The sequence below is a fragment of the Benincasa hispida genome, chromosome 9 (assembly GCF_027475165.1).
Source record: "Benincasa hispida cultivar pf3 chromosome 9, pf3_genome.v1.1, whole genome shotgun sequence".
Lineage (NCBI taxonomy): Eukaryota > Viridiplantae > Streptophyta > Magnoliopsida > Cucurbitales > Cucurbitaceae > Benincasa > Benincasa hispida.
Genome location: NC_143486.1, coordinates 84,820,886 through 84,842,707, shown reverse-complemented (window position 1 = coordinate 84,842,707; position 21,822 = coordinate 84,820,886). Strand labels below are relative to the sequence as shown.

General features: G+C 32.0%; 1 protein-coding gene and 1 long non-coding RNA gene across 3 annotated transcripts; both read right to left on the bottom strand.

Annotated features, from left to right (window-relative positions):
* Positions 1-599: 599 nt before the first annotated feature.
* Positions 600-3,783, bottom strand: LOC120085456 (uncharacterized). Of its 2 annotated transcripts, XR_016532246.1 has the most exons (3): positions 3,643-3,783; positions 3,147-3,264; positions 600-1,135 (listed from the first exon to the last, which is right to left on the bottom strand). It is a non-coding gene; the product is annotated as an uncharacterized LOC120085456 (long non-coding RNA). The 2 variants fall into 2 exon arrangements; XR_005483944.2 differs by lacking the exon at positions 3,643-3,783 and having other exon boundaries at positions 3,147-3,499.
* A 14,100-nt stretch (positions 3,784-17,883) lies between these two features.
* Positions 17,884-21,341, bottom strand: LOC120085454 (DOMON domain-containing protein / dopamine beta-monooxygenase N-terminal domain-containing protein). Its single transcript, XM_039041417.2, has one exon. It carries the CDS (start codon positions 21,024-21,026, stop codon positions 18,327-18,329), a length of 2,700 nt encoding a protein of 899 aa, XP_038897345.1. The 5' UTR covers positions 21,027-21,341; the 3' UTR covers positions 17,884-18,326.
* Between the last annotated feature and the right edge of the window lie 481 nt (positions 21,342-21,822).

The following is a 21,822-nucleotide window of genomic DNA, read 5'->3' as shown; positions in this document are numbered from 1 at the left end:
GGCTGATAAAGGTATTACACTATTATACCTGAATCAAAGTCATCTTTGTTTACTTTCTGCCATTTCAGTTTCAAACTGTACTATATTTTTTCATGTCTTATTCTTCATTTACAATTCATGAAAAGAAAGGAAAATGTACATGGAAGCTCATCAAGAACAGTAGATTCTGACTTGGTAGAGGCAGACTAAGAAATGACTCATGTTAACTGTTTATCAGATTATTTGATGCAGCTTTCTACTTTTTTTGCACAGTTTTTTCCCTTTAGTGTTAGGATGCCATTCTATTTATGACCATTTTCATTCATTATATCATATGTTTACACAACTTATTCTCAGCTTCAAACTTTGCTCCCATTGATTGTGTATACAGCATTAGCATTTCATTCATGCTTTTAATATCTGAATAGTTTAGCAAGAATCTATATGAGATTACATGTTCTTCCATTGTTTTCTCGGTTCTTGGGTTCCCTCCTTGGCAGGCCGCAGCATATCATTCATTCAACCAACAGTCAGCCAGTTACACATTGTGTTACTACACATGAAGAAAATCCTTTGTACCAATATATATATCCAACCTAAATTCTCAAAATGAAGCACTGTTGACTGGAAATTGTTGTTTTTGGATTGATAACTGATGTACCATGGGTTGTTACAATCACTTTGACATTATCTAAGTCAGATGCTAATATGTTTCATTTTATGATCATTACAGAATCCATAAAAGTTGGCAAGTGGCCAAGGAAGTTGGCTTACATTTTATGATCTATTTCTGCTTCCTTGTATCTCAAAGTAGAGAACTTCTATTCCTTTCAAAGTATATGCCAATAAGCCTAAATAAAGTACGTGAAAGACGCTCAATGTACAAATTGCATTACCCATTGGCAGCATCAGCCAACTCTTTCTTTCTTTCTTTCTTTTTTTTATTACCTGAAGCCAAGCTTTTTGTACATGAATGCTCTCAACCCAATGCCCTGCATTAGAAGAGACATCAGATCATTGCCCCTTCGGAATATTTATTCGTTGGATGTGTTTTCGTCATATGATTCCACCGTCGTCGACACAGGGAGGGGCTTCGAGCTCCATCCATTACTCAGAGATGGAAACCTTTTTATCCTTTTGCTCATCTAGTATAAGTCTGGATCAAGAAAAGGTAATCAGAGATGTGATGTTAGATCAATATTTTGTAAATTTGGCAGCTCTCAACCTCTTTGCAAGCTGCAGCTAGCCAAATAATCCAAGTGTATTAATATATATTTTTATTTGCATACAACATGTACAGGTGGGAGAATCGAACCTCCGATCTCTTTGCCAAGAGTTTATATATCTTAATCAATTGAACAAGACTCAGGTTAACGAATTACAAGATGCTTAACCACAAAAAATTAAAATTTATATTTGGATAAGTTATGCAATCTATAGTTGAACGAACTAGTATTTATCTTTAAATGGGGATAAAACACACTCAAGGGTGATTTTAGCTCTTCAATCACTTCCTTTGAAGATCAACGAATAATCATCCGTCATTTTGAAAATTTTCCAATCTCTCTCTCTCGTTTTTTGGACTTTGTTCACGAGCTATCTCTAGCATTTTTGTATTTTGTTTTTATCAATGGAATCTTTTGGTTCTAGGGTGGGATGAGGATGCTAAGAGTGTGTCAACCTAATTAAGATACTCAGGTGCGTCTATTGATCCCTCCCTCTTGTTTACGGTTAAAAAAAAAATCCCCAATCTCTCCACTTGTCACATAAACATACAACACAAGAATGCATGCAAAAGGAAAGGAGGATAATAAAATAATAAATAAAGAATTATCTTTTTTCATTGACATATATAGCGACTAATTATCTAATATGCATTCATAATTCGAGAAGCATGCTTCAACAATATATGAATTAACTGCCAATCATTCGGTAAAATATAGTTGAAACATTAAGAAACAAAATTTAGTTGAAAAGGAACTCAAACAGGTGCAATATAATACATAAACAGAAGTTTAGTATCATATGTCAATTTACATATACATTAGAAAAATTAGCATCTTCTAATAAACAACATAGTTACAAAATCACCAACCATTGAAGAAATTCACAAAAGATCTTTCTATAATTGATTTTTCTAGTGATAAAAATTATGAAATAAACATTTTGATAAATCTCAATAGCTCAAGAAATGTTATTAAATACTCAAAGAAGTATCTCTTAAGGAACTTTCCCATCCAAAGATTAACTGCTCAAAAAAGCTAAGAGTGAAGTTTTGAGAATCATTTAAACCAAATATATAAGATCACAAAAAAGTACTGGAAGCTTAGTAAAATTAAAAACATCTTGAAATTGATATCACCAATCAAATATATTGATACTAATATATGAATTCAATGTAAAAGCTGCAACAAATTAATGTCTTGCAAATTACTTGACATTTTATCTTAAACATTGTTAAAATGAAAAACCACCTAATTTATATTAAAAAAAACATTCATCAATATGAATAAGATGGATATTGCACATTTGATAAAGTTGATAGTTCATTATTTTCCATTGAGAGAGTAGACTTATCACATACCCCGGACTCACACAAGCTGCTTGGAGAGACGATAATTAAGTATAGTCTATACCGCAAATGCCAATCTCTCGTAGCTACATACCTAATTATGTTTCCTAGCTAAGTGACTATCATGATTATAATGACTAATATAGAGTCTATTTGGATTGATTTTTAAACGCAAATATCCAAATATGTCTAGATTTATTAGATAATTGATGGTTATTCGAGTTCGACGTGTATGAAAGTCGATCTCCAAGCGTGATTTACATATGAAATTAATTAAAACGAGAATGATAAACAAGGAAATGAAGTTAAGTGATCCAACGAAACAACTATAAACAATTAAACAAAGAAAGATGGACATTATTATTATTACATCAAATTTTAAAGTATGAGAATACCAAAACCAGGAGATATACATGTATATAAACAAGTCAATGAAGTAATAATTGAACTTCAAAATTATTAAGTAAATAGAAAAAAAAAGATCCAATAATATATTAACTTTTGTCACTGCATTTGACGTACGACTGTTCTTAAAACGAAGGACACCATATCTTCAAACAAAATTAAATAAATATATATTTTTTTAAAAAATTACCTGTTTCCTTGTTGATAAAAAATCTGAATAATCTTGTGCTTTTCTTTTGTAGATCTTCCTCCATTGATTTCTGTTTTGGAGCTCAAAAACAAAGGAAGAAGAAAGAAGGCAAACAAATCTACAAATTTATGAGTCAAATCTACAAATGAATCACTCAATTTATTTAACAATGACAATTAATGGCAATAACAAAAAAAATTTAAAAATACCCCTTTAATAAAATAAGAAGAAAAAAGGGGGATTTGTTTTTTCTTTTCCTTTTCTAGAGAATTCCAATGAGCAAAAAAGACCTGGATTTAGGTTTCCACTTTGAGGCAAAATATATATATATATATATATATATATATATATATATTGCTTAAAAATTGAAAGAAGTGAAAACCCATCTCAATTTTTTCTCCAATGAACCATAATATTTGAAGAAAAAATTAAGAAAATAATTAAAAAATTAAAAAAAAAAAAAACAGTGAGAGGGAGAAGGGGAGAGAGAGAGAACCTGGAAGAGAGAAGAGGTGAAAATTGAAGTATAACTGGAGAGATGAACAATAAGAATGTGAAATTACACAATAAAATCATCAAAATTAAGCAGAAACTTCATTATAAAACAAAGAACAAAATATAGACCAAAGAAAAAAAAAGATTGAGAATTTAGGGAGAAAAGAGAAAAAAAAAAAAAAAAAAGGAAAGGAATTAGCAATGGAAGCTGACAGAAAGAGAAGTGAGCACACAAGAGCAATGGCATATTATTATACCAAAAGCCTCTGTGTGCTCACTCTCTTCTGTCAACTTCTAATTTTACAAACACCATTCCCCATTATTATTATTCAACAACAAAACAAGCAAAAAAAAATTAACTATGGAAAAATAAAGGAGGGATTTTGGCAAAATGGGTCAAATCAAATCAGAAATTTCTGGTAACCCAGATAAGGAAAAATGCCAAAAAAGCAAAAATTCTCATAATTCTAACATACCCTTATGGAAGTTTTTAATTAATTAGGGTTTAGGGTAAAGAGAAAAAAAAAACAAAAAAAAGCAAACTTTTTTTTTCCTTTTGGGGGGTTGGGTTTTCTCTGTCTTCATTAATCACTTACTTTTGCTTGTTCGTCTGATGAAGCAGATAAAACAGTAGTGGCTATAAAAAAAATGGTCATTGGAAAAACAGAAACAGAAGAAGAAGAAGAAGAAGAAGAATATAGAGAAAAACACCCAAAAATGGAAAGTTTTTGAGATGAGAGAAAAAAAGTACAGTGGGGGAGAGGGAAAAAATTTAAAAAGGAAAAAAAAATTGTGATTTTTAAGATGATGATGATGATGAAAGCTTCTTCATTTTGAGAAAAGCTTTGAGCTTTGGCCATCTTATCAATCACACTGTGTGTTTTGATGTGTTGGGTTTTTTTCTTTTTCTTTTTTTTTTTTTTCTTCTTAGAGAAGAAGAAGAAGACAGATACTAAGCCTCTTTCCTTCTATCTTCCTTCCCATGTTGTTTTTTCAAACCATTAAATCAACAAATTACAAGAGAGAGAAAAGTTGAAAGCTTTCTAAAAGATGTGGTTGGATCATGCATTTAACGGTGTGTTTTTTTTTTTTTTTTTTTTTTTTAAAAAAAAACCATTTGTCATGAATCTCCGACTAACCACCATTAAAAATTTTAGGACAAATTCTAAAAATCGCCCCTAGAGTATGGTGGTTGATGTAATTACGCATTCAAATTTTCAACTGTAAAATTTTAAGTGTTAAAATTGGACCATCGAACTTATAATAATTGTTGAAGTTGAAACTACAAATGATAAAAATTGAGCCTTTAAATTTTACAAATATGTAATTTTCGAGGTCCAATTTGGCAAATTTTAATACTTATATAAGTTTGAGGACACAATTTTTAAATCAAGAGTTTTAAGAATATAATTGCAACTACCACTATAGTTTACGGGTGGTTTTTACGATTTGCCCAAAATTTTACCATTGTTTATCTTTTGGAAAAAATATACTTTTTAAAATATATATATATATATAAGCATAACTTAACAATAATTAGCACGTCAGAAATACAAACCTCCACTTGTGATTGTGTGAAGTATTTAGAAGGCATTTGACACACTAAGTTGGTTAGTGTTAACTATTTTAATCTAGGTTATAATAGTCTATGTTTTAGTTTGAATAGGAAATAATTACACCGTAATAAAATGAATTTAAAATATTAATCATGTAGTTAATTGCATGTAATGATGGTTAGAAACACTAATTATAACCAAATAGTTACTAAATGAGATTTTATTGATTGAAATATTCGATCTTTCTTACTCATCGAGTCAATAAAACTATGTTTTTTTTATTGAAAGGTCATGGGAAGAAATTGTGGTAGTTTCGTTGAATAATTTTGGTATGATATGAAGAGAGGCACGTGTGGGAGAGATTGAGATGAATATGGACCGTTGATGGGAGAGGGGGAAGTGGAGGAGGAATCCCTACCGTTGGATGGCTGTACCATAATGAGTTTTTATGTCTTGTTGGAAATTGGGCTTGATGGGACTGCGTCAAGAGAGGAGACATTTTTTTTTTTTTAATTATTTTTTAAAAAATCCATTTGTTTTGGTTGTATTTTGTTGGTGCTTTGTGTGTGTGTGGATGAAATGGATTGGCTTAACTTTCATTTTCCTGACAAGAAATTGTGATGCTCATTGCCTCCTTCCATTAAAATAGAGAGAGAGAAAAGCAAGTGTGGGAATTTAGTGATGGAGGAGAGAGAGACCACAAAAATTTCAAGTATTACATTAGTGATATACCATCTTTTCATTCCATTTTTGACACATCGTTCTTTTATGAGAGTTGCAATCGACGTAACGTTCTTAGGGTTAATAGCTATAGTAAAATCTCTTGAAAGAGAGCTAAGTCTAAATTTTACTATATCTACAATTTTCTTTATATATGTGCCATATCTGTTAATATTTTAAGCATAATTTGTTATATTTGCAATTACCTCTTATTTTATCTGATAGGTCTTACATCATTCTTAAATACTTTCTATAACAATAAAGAATAATGAATATAGACAATATAGATAATATCTCTCGGATTAAAGGAAAAATAAAAAAGAAATAATAGGGATGGGGACCAATCTTTGTTTTGGTAATGTTAAAAGCAAGGCCACTTTTGTTGTGATGAATAAAGAAATGAAAGAGAGAAGAGAGGAGAGGAGAGAAAAAAAGAGAGAGGTTTAATTGAATGTGTTTGTAATGGCTATATCTATGGCTAAGGGTTCCTCTCTCCCACCTTCTCTTACCCTTTCCAACCTTTAAAGGTTACACCTTTGCCTTTGCCTTTGCCTTTGCCTTTGCCTTTGCCTTGTTATAATTAATAAAAAGGAAAAATTTCTAGGAAACAAATTAGAACATCATATTATGTTGAATGAGAGTGAAAGAGGGAGGGGAGGGGGAGACCCACCCTTATTAATTCCCATTGTGTCCCACTTTTATTTTATTATTGTTATTATTATTATTATTTTTTGGCTAAGGGGGACTCTAGTCTAGTTTTGGTTGCTCATGCATGGACCACTTCTTTAATACTCAATTCAATTTATACACCTTCAAATTAAATTTCTATCTCTCCCTCTAAAATCCTCTCTCTCTCATGTGTCGAGTGTGGGTTTGCCTGATAAAAAAAAACATCGTAATCAGAATCACGTGATAATGAAGAAAAGTTACAGTATTATTATATAATGTACAATAGTTTTCTTACTAATCTCGTTTATATTTAGTCTTATTGTCGTCTATCACTATGGACATTTCTAAACTTTTTTCTTATCAAATTCCTTTTAATTCAAAATAGTATTAAAACGTTTTAGTAGTATTGAAAATACACGTTCAAATTAATAGTGTATTTAAAGTGAAAAGATAGAAAGGATATGATAAAAGATTGGTTTCCCCTTTTCTTAAGGAGTTAGCTTTATAATTATTATTGAGTTTGTTTGGAGATGGTTCTTCTAAGTTCCCCATCAAATCCAATATAATAACCGATCGCACAAGGAAAAGAACTATAATATTTATGTGCTTTGGAGGTGACAATTTTTTAATTTATATTTAACATGATGCTTCAAAAATCACTAGGGAAAAGAGTGGGGTTTATTACGTATATCTTTTTTCATGTAAACGATGTTGATCGACCAAATGTATATAAGAGGTAAAACGAGAGATAGATAAGGTCTAAGTGCAAGCATACACTATCAGTGAAATAATAAATTTGAGAGTATTCCATGAATTGAATCTCATGAGACTAGAATCAATTCTAAAGTTATTAAGACTATGAACCAATGTGACCGAGGGTAACCAAGTTGTGATTTAGATAATAAGTAGGCAAATGTTTATTTAGTCGAAAATAGTAAGTAAGAATGGATGAACATAGGTGTAACAATGTTTTAACCATGAGGTGTTATGCCTTGACAATGTGGCTGCAACATACCAGAACAGTGAACTACTCATGGACAAAAATCATTTTCTATTTGGTCTTGTGTCAAGTTCCTTTAAGAATTCTAAGCAATTAATGCCAATATTTCTATAGTTAGTTGGATTTTAGATTAATTTACATTCAAGTTCGTTTTCCTATATAAATAAGTATGTATATTAATTCAACCCAAAGAAATCATAGATTTGATCAAATATCCCAACCTTATAACGCACACCATAAAAAAGCTAGGTTCATTGTGAAAGATATTTATCTTAAAAGAGAGAAGTATTTTGATCGACATGAGTGAGTTAAATTAAAATGAAAAAACATGAGAAATTGATTTTGAGTAATAATATTTTTGTTGCTACATTTTATGTCAACCTGAGCATAACTTAGACTATGTTTGGTAATCATTTTGGTTTATGAAAATTAATCCTCTCAATTTTTTATAATGTTTGCATTTTTCTTTAGTAAAAAAGTTGAATTCTTAACCCAATTTAAAAAACAAAAACAAAAAATTTTAAAACTACTTTTTCCAGTTTTCAAAACTTGGCTTGACTTTTTGAAAACATTAGTAAAAAGTAGATAACAAATAAAAAAATTCAGAGTTGCAGAACTAACATTTATAGGCATAATTTAAAAAAACCAAAAACAAAATCCAAATGAATACCAAAGAGACCTAGTAATTACGATATCCATACATCTTAAGCCATAGATTTGAATTTCTACCCAAGTATTTATGTTGTAATATTCTTTTTAAAAACCCTAAAGTTGTTCCAAATTATTACTAAACATAGACATGAAGCTCCCAAAAATGGAGGAAAACATATTATTGTTAGGAAAACATAGTAATGGTGATCAAAATTTGTGTTTGTACCATTGCTAGACAAGCCAAACAAATTAGAAAAGAGAGATATTTTTTTTTTTTTTTTTTTTTCATTTTTTCAATTTTCTTTTTCTTGGGGTAATATAAAAAATGATTTAAGATTTTAATTATATTTTGTGGCCTCCATGGCCATGGGATCCTTTGTCTAGGAATCTTCACAAGTGGGAAGAGAAATCAATTGGATGGGCAAACCCCATGTGAAAATGTGTCGGATATCATATTGATGCCTCCAAAACCATAAACCTTAACATTTTATTTATTTTTTAATTTTTTAATTTTAATTTTTCTTTGGAATCTTTAAGGATGTTCCTTAATTTGCACCAATCCATTAGGGAATGATCCTTTAATTCGATCTCTAAGAATACGAAATTTTGTTACTAATTATAACCAAATCTAAACAATTAATGAAATCTATACTAAATTTCATTAAAAGTTAATTAGGAAAAGGAGAAGAAATCAATGTTGTCGTGTTAGTTTTATGTTCATTGCACTCAATCTCCACTTCTCAACAAAAACCCTTTTCTAAGCTTTATAATGCTCTCCTTCTCCTTCGATTAAATCGAAACAAGATAATTGTTCCTCTCGTAAATTAATATGAACTGTCTACGACATTATATTTTATTTAACCATTTTGATGTAAATTTCATGTTTTTCAATTAAGGGTGTTTTGGTCATTTTACTATGTTCTAAGATGGCACATTAAGGTTTTCATCGGAAGACTATTAAAATCTTGTCGTTGTTTTGATCTGATTACAAATGAATTGAATTTTGGCTTTTGTGCTTCTTTCAAGTTTAGCTAGAAGAATTTCTTGAATTTTGCAATTTATACGAGGGAACGATTCATTAATTACATAGAAAGAGGTACATTAACAAGTTAATCTGAACATAACTAAGTGGATAAAGACAATAGTTACAACTATCTCAAATATCGATGATTGGATTCTCCACCATGAAATTGTTGTATTAAAAAAAGTCGAAATAGATCCAAATATTTTTCTTTCATGGGACAATATATTTGAACATATGGATTTTTAGTGAATCATTGAGTTGATAGATCTTAAATGTATAATGTTATTTAGTTGGGGTATTTAATTTGAAAAAAAAAAAAGACATATACTTATACATAAAAAAGGTCAGAGTGTTATCATATATGATACGTAGTCAATGTCAAGAATCAATAAACTTGACATACCACCAATGTGAAGTGTATTATCTTTCTTGACACAAAAATTGTATCAAGAAACATTTGTCTTGACGTTTTTTCGGAGTCAAGGTATTATACTATACTTGACATTCGAATACTCAATTTTTTATAAGTGTCAAGTATATCCTTTACTTGACATTGAAAAAAAGTCAAGTAATCCAATTTATGTAATAATGATAAAATGTAGTGTTAAATAGCTTGTTTCACAACAGACCTATCTTTTCTTAATATAGAATATGTGAAAATTAAACGAGTTGCTGCTGCATAGAAAATATATTCATTAAAAATGTTTGGCCGGCTAACATGGTGACCTACCTTCATCCCAATATAAATATAATCTAATGTTTGTTAATAAGAAGAACTTTATTGTAAATTTTTAGAAAGAAAATTTGGTACAAAAATAAATATTAAACTATTGTTTTTTCAGAATAATTTAAGGAGTACCCAATAAATATATGTGGAAGAAAGCACATACAATCATTATATTAAACAAACTTTTATGCAAATCATATTGACTTTTGAAAAATAAATAAATAAATAAATAATCAACAAACTGAATTTAGACCATATACAAGACCATATACCCTCCTTTCATGATCCTTGTAATGGTTGTATTAAATTATAAATAAAGTACATTTTTTCTTTAAAAAAAAAAGGATCAATATAAAAGTCATTTCTACATTAAAATAATGAGATGAATTAGCAAGGATTAATCTCTCAACTGAGAGTTTATCACTTCAAAACAAAAGTGTTTTAGAGTGATTTCACGACACTCTTAAAACTAATTTTGACGAAATAAAAATTATAGAAAGGTGAAATCACATATTAAATTAAGGTTTGAGTAACTAAAAGTATATTTCGGAGTGATTTTGAACTTGATAAAAATGATTTTAACCATTTCAAAATTCCTCTCAGACTTGCATTAAGAAATAAAAAATCATTTCTTCTTTGACAAATCATATATTTATCCACTAAAGGATACGTTATAAATTTGGAGTGTTTTTAGATATGACCAATAACACATTTCCATCAAAGTTGTCATATTTGAAAGAAAATGTAAAAGTACTCTTAGAAGTCAAAAGAACATAAAATAAAAAGTGCTTTTTAATCCAAGTACTTGATCAGCAAAAACTTCAAATACACTTAAAAAAAAGATTAAACTCCAAAATAATTTGTTAGAATGCTTGTAATTAAAAGATTTTTGCTGGGAATACTGACCCTAAATATACCCTAAGTTGAATACACACTGCCACATCTAAGTTTTCAATTAAAAGTTTCAGATTTTTTATGTATTAAAATATTTAGATTATATATATGTTTAGTCCATAATATTTGAGTATTTTTTTCCCCAATTCAATTCTTACGGTTAAAAGACAACCAGTTTAGTCTAGGAAGATTTTTCTGTTTAGCTTATTACTAAATGTTAAAATCCATTGATAATACTCACAATACTTAAAATCTATTTGGGAGGTTGGAACGTAATGAGATGTAATTCCAAACTCACATTTGGACTAAGGGCTTTGGGTCCGGTTCGTAATCCCTATTACATTCCTTCTACCGTTTATATCCCAACTCTCTTTTCAATCATTTTCATGCTTCACGATCTCATTCCAACATCAATTTTAGCATTTCATTTTAGTAATTTTGATTACATTAGAATCTCTTAAACATACCCTTAATTAATTAGTAAAAATTTAGGGGGGAAATGTCATCTAAAAGAAGAAAACTCAAATTTCTTAGCCCTCTTTTTGTAGACTAGACTTGGTAAGCCTAAGTGAATTAAGTAGGCTCATAATTCTTTTAAATGACTTTTTTCCTTTCTAAATTTGTGTAATTCATAAAGTATTATGCTACATCTATAATAAAAAGATGAAAAATATCAGTATCAAATATCAATATTGAGATTTCAAATTTACAAATATATCGATAAAATACGGACAAAAGTGATAGAACGAAAATAAATGGTACTAATGAACAAAAACAAGCATGTATATGAATCAAGATTGATTCAGATGATATAGGAATGGTCAATGTTATGCCCTGATGGAGATGGAAAAACAAAAATGTACAATGTATAGTAGATTGTACATGGCATGATGGTGTGGTGATATATATATATATAAATATATATATATATCTCATTTCACAGCCCAAAAAAGTACAGTGTCAAACTCCAAAAAAGGGGTTTTAATCAATCAATCATAGCAACCACTTTTTTACCTTCTTCCCAAACCCTATCTTTCACCTCCTTTCTCTCTCTTAATGCTATGTGACATCAACTTGCACCAAGCAGCAACCTTTGACCAAACCTGTCAACTCCTACAATATTAACTTTTTATAAAAGTTTTAATTATAACAAATACCAAATCAACTTTGTCATTTCTTTCTATATATTTTTTCAAATGTAGAAAAAATCTTATGTTATTTTCAAAAAGGGTCAATAATATTACTAGTCACCTTTCATAAATGTTTTCAAGGTTGACATTGGACACTAGAAATATAATTACAATATTAGATAAAAGATTCGAACGTGTCTTAGTTACTATCACGCTGTTTCACGGCATAGTCATCACGTCAAATTTTTGTCTAACATTTTTAAGAATCATTTCTACTAGAAAGACAATTTTAAAGCGTTTATGAAAGATCAAGATATGCTACTTTTGGAAGAATATAAGCATTTTTTAAACAATGTGCAAACTTAAAGGGTTTTTTTTTTTTTTTTTTTGTAATGATCTAGTCTAGGAACATTTAGGACAACGGGTGAAGTTGTTTGGTCGTATGATCGACAGTGTAATGAATTAACAAATTATGGAATTAATGTTTAATATATCATAGGACCCATATAGCGAGTTTTATTCCACCTCTAATCTCTTTGTATGGTTTGTTATTCATATATTCTAACCATATGAAGATATCAATCATTTTAGTTTAATAGTGATAAAGAAACTGAAAAAGACCATAATTTTTTGATATTTACACTGTCATGTCAACCATAGTTACCATTTAATTAATCAAGTTAATACATTTATAAAAGCATATAGAAAAGAGATGAATGGAAGTATATAAAACCAAAGTGTATTCATGAAAAGTTGGGTTCTATTTATTATTATTGTTGTTATTTATTTTTTCTGAGTGATGCAAAAGGAAAATAAGGAAGTAGTGATGAGAGTGATGTGGGAATCTTAAATTGAAAGGCACAAAGACAACCACATGGTCTCCAAACAAGTACTTTGAACTTTGAATTCAAGTGGGGAGCAAAGAATTTGTAGCACTAAGGATTGTGGGGTGTCCTATTTTAAGTATTAAAGCTGCTCTCCACATCTTATTTATAACCCTTTTGGTAGAGGCAAAATGGATTATTGCATCTTCATTGAATGGTGGTTGCTTTTTATTATTAAACTAACTTAATCTTCATTCACCCTTTCCAAGCCATGATCTCACTTTAATTACAAAATTATATGTACTATAGACATTTTTGTTGTTGGATTTGATACATTTTTTACCACTTGATTTATTACAGGGTTGAATAACCTAATTTTGAGTGTTTTTAAGGATGAATTTGGTAGGGTTTGTTCTACCTTTTTACTTTTATTACTTCTTCAAGCTGTTTAGAATTTATCCAAACATATTTGAAAGTTAGATCTAAAATTAACTTACTAAAAACACTTCAATAGTGTTCTTAAACACTTAAAAAACTATTCCAAACAAGTTGTAAGCTAATCCCTCCCTAACAAAATAATGATAATAATAATAATAATAATAAATAACAAAAATGTGTGCTTTTACATTATCTTATTATCTATTTTTTTTTCTTATATCGATGGGTATTCGGGGTCACACACCACGACTAATTTCACAGGACAATCCATCTGATCCTACTGCATTTTGGTGTTAAGGAAATTCGTAGTAGGTGATCACCATGGATTGAATTTAGAATGAGTTTTATTATCTTATTTTTCAAAATTGTAAAATCAAAGTTGGACCACCAAAAAATTTAGGGGGCCATACGTCTGAAAAAGGTGTAGAACAAAGGATTCCTAGTCACTCGATCTTTCACAACAAAAACAAAAAATAAGGAAAATAATGATGAAATAAGCTTACACTAACCATCCAACTAAAACCTTTTTAATACCAAAGAAATAAATGGCCATATTGGTTTAGTGGAGCAACAAGGACACCAAATTCTAAAGAAACCACCACAATAAAAAGCAATAGTTGTTGTGCCATTTATTTAGCCAAATCGTGGGGCATTTCAATTGTCAATTTAGTACAAACATTCAAAGTCAACGACAAAATATTTATTAAAGAAATACTAATCAATAATCATTTATTATTAATTTATGGAAGTGTTGCGAGCACATAGAGATATAGGCAGAGGAAGCCTAAAAAAGTTGATACAGTGACCAAGATCTGTTAGCTGCAATTGACAAAATGACTCGTATGGAATTTTTTTGAGTTTGGCCACAGAAACAAATGTCTCGAGATAATCGATATCGTAGGTTTCTGTGAAACATTTTGCCACAAGACGTTTTGATAGAGCCATCAACTTTGTGATTAAGAAGACCGACCTTCTTTCCTTCCTTTTCCTATAACACAACCATTTCTTCACTCTCCTTTGGACATTATTTTCATGGGCTAAGCCCAAATAATGTCCCTTCATCCAAGCTAGTCCTTTCCCTTTCAAAAATTGTTCAAATTATTTATTTATTTTAGACGGAAGATGAAAAGATTTGAATCTTTGATCTTCGAAGAAGGAATATATTTACATTTTGACAAATGTTGTTCTATTTGCTATTATATTTTAATTCTAAACACCTTTTAGATTATAAAATAATTAAATGTTTCATACTTCTAGAAGTCATTGTAAATATGTTAATGCTCTACTCTATATAATATCTACTTGACCCAGGCAAATACTCTAAATCCTTAAGCACTTTAAAGTGCTCATGACTACTTCAAAAGACACTTTCATTGTGTACTCACAACATACATCATACCTAAGAGTGAGCATGATAAAATTACCTTTATGTAGTTTCTTTAGGGGGAGAGCTTCTTAATTAAGTCAAACCACTTGGGCTTTAAATATCTTCTGAAATTCTCATAATTACTTTTGATTACATAACCAAACTCTGAAATTTCTCAAGTGCTAAAGAAAAGTACTCTTTATTGTACCAAAAGTCAACCCTAATTCACCAAGGTCCATTTACTAACAATTACTCATATGATAATTTCCATCAAAAGCAGAAAAGCCAGCCAGGTTACTTAATCAAGATTCTAACTTTAGATTTTTTTTAATCATCTCAGCTTGTCTTCTTTAGTCCACAATTGAAAATGTTTCGTGTAATTGTCTATTTACATTCGGGGTTTCCCCTATTTCATTAGAGATTTAAATTTTGAACCTTTGACCTTTTAGTCGATGAAATATCAGTTAAGTTAGGTCTAAATTGACTATAGAGAAATAAAAAGAAAGAAAAAGAAAAAAAGAAAAAAGAACAATGAAGGTAGCAAACACGGCACTTCTTTCTGTAAAATTTTCTCCCCCAAAAAATTAGAGGCCAAATCATTTCAAGAGAAAATACAACCATGTTCATAAACCATACCCACGAATTAATTTGAGTAATTCAGTTCTGAAGCCTTTCTCTACGAAATCTAAAGAAAGCCAACAATAACATAAACATTGTCTTAAGTCTGAGTGCAATCTCTTCCTCTTTTTCTTTTTTTATCCTCGCTAAATTATAACCAATATCCTTGAACTTTGTCATTTGTTTAAAGAATATTCCTAATACTTTTAAAAGTTGTAATATTATTCCCAATTTTCATAAATGTTACAAACTTCCCTTGGAATAAAAATCCTTTGGAATTTCACATAGAAATTGAGAGTTAATACTGTGGCGATGACCTAAAACAATGCTAGTGATCCAAATTTTCGTTCTAGGCCACTGTCACACCATTTCACGTCTCAATATCTACCCAAAATTTTGAAAAATTTATACTCGAAGTATTAGGAGTAATATTGCAAATTTTAAAAGTACAACAACTATTTGATAAGACAATCTATAGCCTGGGTACATCTCTTGTGAATTAGCTCTCTTACACTAAATGCCACTGCCAATAAGTTGTAGAGACAGTTGATGAACCTTTATGAGTGAAATGATCTCTCATTCGAAGTTCTAAATTATGTATTTATGTTTGAAGTTCTAAATTGCAAAATGACGGGATATTCTAGTATTAATTGGGAGCAAAAAAATTGCTCTCAAAACCAAGGTCGTCATTGATGATTGGGTGATAGTAATTACAGCCATAAACAAAAATAATGGTTTTAAACGAAGGACCAACATTTATGGTATCCTGCGTCATAAAGAAAGAAAAGACCTCTGAGGGGAAATGAAAGATCTCTATGGCTATTGATGAGATGGGTCTTGCTTTCTTGGTGTATTGGAGAAGATTTTTCATGCAACAAGGTGGCTTTTTGAAAAATCTAATGGGAAGAGAAGGAAGGGACCATGAAGAATTTATGAATTGATGAATTAATCGAAGTTTCCCTCGAGCCAGGTACAACATAAGGGTGTGGTTTCTCAGAAAGGAAACATGACTTTTTATTGAGTAAATGAAAAGAGGCTAATGCTCAAAATACAAGGAAATAATATAAAACAAGAACTTGCCAAATACACTTAGAACAATAACATAGGACAATACGAGATAATTAAACTGGAGAAATAAATACATTTTCGACCGAGACCTGTTGTCTAGAGAGTAAAGAGATAAAAGACACGAGGGTTCTCAAAAAACTAAGAATAGAGCTCAACTACTCCCCTGTTGTGCTTGAAACAGGTAATAATATCAACTTGGGGATGCCTATTTCTAGAAATTGAGAACTTCTGGCTGGACAGTAAGGCAAGGAAATCCGATCCCAAAAACTAGCCTACTGTTGTTAATACAGAAATGATAATTCGGAATTTAGAGAAAAGGATTGTGCATGTATTTAAGAAATCAAAACAAAAACCATGCATAACCATAATATTTTGTGTTGCTTTTCTAAAGCCAAAAGAGAAACACTTGGATCTCACTTACCATCTACTTTGCACACCAGTTAGACAAAGGTTTTGACTTTTCCATTGCCAAATTTCACTTTTCCGCGCAGATAAGATCATCCTTCAGCAAGAATACAACACGTTTCACAGTCCGATATCTTATCAGTAATCAATATCATTTAGGAGGCTAACCTATAGAAGGATGGAAAAGAAATTCAACAGTTATCATTACAAAATCTACACGAACAAATTCAAAGTTGAAAAGGAACTATACATCACACGAGAGAACGCTTGCACTTTTTCGACAAGCTTGACTTGCACCTTCTTCAACAGACAAATAAATGGCCTAAAAAATCATATAAAAATATAACAATGGGCCAATGGCCATATATGACAGAATAATATCACCTCTTCCACCAAATGTGACACTGTCAAGTGTCAAAAGAAAACATGAGAACCATTTCAAACAAAGATTCTATTAGGTCAAGTTTCCACTAGATACCTGTCAATTTGAAGTTCAAAAGTCCCGGGAATAACACTTGGAGAAGTATTGCAGCCACAGTCATCAAATGTGCCTGACAATTTTATCGTTCCAATAAAAATTATTTTGCTCACTTAAAAGTTCTCTAATTCAATCATTCAAACAAACATAGAACTTGCTAGTTAGAGTAAACTTGAGAGGTTTAGGACGTGATGCACTATTTCTTTTCTTTTGAATAAGAAACAATTTCAATGAGGAATGAAATATCCAACAGATGCACAAAAATTCCTATGATAGGGAATACAAAAGATGTGTCCAATTAGCAACAAGAAAATCTATGCTAGTTAGAATAACCTTGAGAGGTTTAGGACGTGATGCACTATAGAGTGCAGTTAGAAGAGAATCAATCATCTATTGTTTCAGCTTGAGTGCACTCACATCATTAAGAATAAACAATGAACCACATCCATCGAAACATACTTCAACACTAAAGATTATCACTTGAGAGTTTTTAAATGAACATTTTTCTTACCAAATATGATTTGAAATTGAAGAATTAAGGTGGTGTTTTCTGTTAGCCAAAAATAGTTCTAAAATCTTTTGGGGAAAAAAAACCAAAATCGTTAATTGCAAATATACCTTGCGTATGGGGGAATTAAACATAAAGATAAGGAAGAACTAGGAGCTGCACTGGATTTGACAAACGTTAATTGCAAATATCTTCACTGCAAGTGTATCGGTGATAGTCTCATATATACAACCAATATCGCTTTCATTTCGTTTAATGAAACTTTCTGCTTCTCAAGCCCATAGTGGACACACCTATAAACCTCCTAACTGTGTAGCTGAAACATGACAAAATTTGCCAGCGTTATTATCATTTCTGACAAAAAACAAACAGTAGAAATTATCATTTTCAAATGTGTAGAGGTGTCCTGTTGTACTCCAAAATAAGTAAGGAGACAATGATCTTAGGCAGAGTAAATGGGGCAATGTCTGGGCAAGTAACAAACCCCTTCATGTTCTCAGTGAACGCTTCAAGAACAAAACCCAAAGCAGCTATCTCCGTTTTGCAAAAATCAAAGCTGGTTAATGGACCAACTCCATATAAAAAAGAATAGGTTTAAAGAAGAAATTTTTATCTTCTTAAAGGTTCTAACTGAACTTCCATAGTTCCTGAAGGATGAGATTCTTTTCCTTCAATTGAAATAGTCGGACCCAAAAGATCAACAGAATCGTCATCGTTACCAAGCACCCAATTGCTTCTTCCAATTGTTCTGTCCCTCCTCCGCTGCCTCTCCCGGTATTCCAAATAAATAGCCATCAATGCCATGATCATAAACCAACTAATTAGAGCCCAAATAAGGCCATGGACGTTTTCACTGTCGTATCGATCACCTAGATGCTTCATTCCAGTGAACTGTGCTGCAATACCAACAACAATCGCACATCTGCCTACAATGACATGTGAATACTCCCATAAAATCCTTTTGGGGGAAACCACTTCCCCATTGGCTGGTTTGGCCGGTCTGAAGTATGCATTTACTGACTGCATACATCCCAAAAGAATAGCAGCAATCCCGAACTTAACATGTACTGAGCTGACATAAAAACCCCGAAGCTCGGCAACAGCAAAAAGAAGGCCAAGTAGGACAATTGACAAACCTGAATACTGCAAGTAAACGTGAATCTGAAACCAACCATCACCCTTCACATGTTTCAAGTATCTAGCAGCCAATATCCCACCAGGTAACAAAATACCCCAAGCAAGGAACATCATGAAACCATGAACAGCTAATACTGGTTGTAAATCCTGTTCGGCCTCTGCAGAACCACGCATAAGCAGCACCCGCATAGGCCTACTGCTTCGAGAAGAATGCATATTTCTGTCGCTTAAATGTTCATCCACCCATGTAGCACCCATTGCCCATACAACCTTAAGTGGAGTGGTGGGATCAATTATATTTTTACACTCTGGTCCTTGACCTTGAGTACATGATGGTTTCAAGGGACGGGTAAACTCCAGAGTAATGATACCATTTTCTGATTTGCACCTCACAAAAGTCAAATTCTCTTTTGTTGGATGTACATTTAAAGCTTCCCTTCCATCGATCCAATAGGTACTCACCCTACCTTTGCCAGTTTCATCCATCCAACCCACATAAGCATAGCTATTAATCATTCCACTTCCAAATCCAATAGCAAGATAACCACTCTTTTTCTCACCACGAGCTGCAATAGTTATCGAATCCTCTGACAGCGTCCAAAAAAATGTAACTTGCTGATCATCCAAAAGAACACTGTTGTTATACATGTCTGACAAACCACCATCAACAACCTGCACTTTCCAACCCATTTTTGGTTGGTAAATTGAGTGGTAAAAAACTTGGTCAGGAGTATTCCTATCAGGTTGCCAAGTTAATTCCATGGGGCTGGCTTGTACTCCTTCAGCTTCGGGTCCTCCTGCATAAATAGTCTCAGACATGTTCCTCAATGTTGCATTTCCACCAAGCAGGTCAGAAGTAATGTAGAGTGCAACATCATGTCCAGCTTGTATTGAGAACTTCACTGGCACTCCCCTCTCAACTCTCAGTAAAGGAGCCTCCTTCTTATTGATGTAGAGAACTTTTGCAGGGTTGGGTGGATTTGGATAATACAAAGCCGGACCACTAGTTACAACAAGAGGAGCATTTGCATCTGCTATTACAACATCTTGATCCTCATTGTCTTCTGCATCAAGCGGACCCAAGCAATCATTCACATGCTCTGAAACATTAAGAACCAGATGCCCATAAGTCCCACCATGATTTTGAGGAAGATAAAATGGCCTAATTGCATCAGGTGGTTTCATTGGCCCCACGGCCCAAATAACAGTCATATTTTCAGTGTGATTAATTGGCATATCATACTTCTTATCAATTGTAACCAGTGGCCTTCGATACCGAAGGAACGACACCCCATCTCTCCTGTGCCCATAAATCAACTTAGTATTGTTCACCAAACCAACAGGGTCTGAACCTTCAAAAATTGTATCTGGACAAACACCATGCACTGTACCATCCTTATTCATCATACACTCGCTGAGCTTTGTGATGTAGAAATCATCCACAAGCGGCACTCCATCCTCCTTGAACCCCATCACAGCAACATCCGCCCCAATCATGAGATTCGAACTCTCGTTCTGATTTGACCACCCAAATGCCATGTAGTTTGTCATCGGTATCGCTGCCTCCAGCCCAATGTCAATCAACTTATCCTTGGTATTCAATGTCCATCTAAGCCTGTAGTTATCAGCCAAAACTTTGCAATTCTCAAACGTGGTGGGCTCAACAGAAATCGGACCCATCTCTTCCCCTGAATTCCCACCTTCCGACGGAGATGGAGCCATGTTGGGACTACCCGCGGATCCATTATCCGGTCTCTGTAGTATAACATGTCCAAAATCCGACGCAGCAGGAAGGTCCCAGGCGGCGATAACATGGATCTGATCCCATTTAACATTCTTCTTCAAACGCACAACGAAGGAAGCGTTTTTGTAGGTCTCATTAAGCTTTTGATCAGACACAACAAACCCGGACGTTAAATTAGTAAAATCAAGAGCGATCGCACCCCACCAGTGCACATCGGTACCAGAAAGCATATCAAAATTCGAAACCCTAAAAGAGCAATCATCAATTATCCTAAAGGAACCTCTAAGTTGGTGCTGTACCATTTTAAATTCAGACTCGAAATCGACGAGAGGACTGGTTTTGGAACAACCAGATCCAGCATCCGCATAGTTACAAAGAACCGAACATAATAAGATAAAACACCCAACGAAAATGGGTGTGTGATGCATTAGGACGAGATTGGGATCCAAATCACCGCTCTCTCTATCTCGCTAGGATCAGAAACACCACCGGAATCTAGACTCTAAAATGTTTATCGAAGTTGTAAAATGAAATGAACCGAAATTGTACTATTACCAGAGATCTTGGCCGGTGGTTATTGGAGTCCCGATCGGAAATCGAATTGACAAATTGGAAGAACTCAACAACGGAATCGACGGTTTCAGGACTGGGCCTGGGACGGCTTTTTGCTGGACAGGTTGATTTGGTTAGTGCGTGAAGCAATAGGACTGGGCCTGGGACGGCTTTTTGCTGGACAGGTTGATTTGGTTAGTGCGTGAAGCAATGGCGAGATCGTGGACATGTCAAAGATTTGATATTTGTTGGTTAATTTTCAAATTTGGCATGTTCTATCGATTTTAACTCAAATTTGCACTTTTGATTAAGGTTCATTATATTAAAATGGATACAATTGGTCATCTTTAAAATTTAAATAGTTTAATTAAGAATTATTTTGGTTCTATACTTTTAACATTTTTTACTTTCAAAATATTAATTTCAAACCTTGTTATTTTGGTTCTTTAATTTTTTAAAAAAGTGAAAATTTTGATCTCTTAAAAATTGAAGTAAAAATGACAATATGAATACATGGACCAAAATAAATTAAACTAAAACAACAATGACCAAAATAGTATTTAAACTAATTTAAGTTGATGAAATTAAAAGTTTAGAATTATAACCGATATAAGTCTAAGTTTATTGTAAAAAAAATGAAATTTCCCTTGTTAATTACTACAATTACTATTA

Excerpts from the sequence above, each read along its gene's own strand:
- LOC120085454 (XM_039041417.2), bottom strand. The coding sequence starts at position 21,026 with ATGCATCACACACCCATTTTCGTTGGGTGTTTTATCTTATTATGTTCG.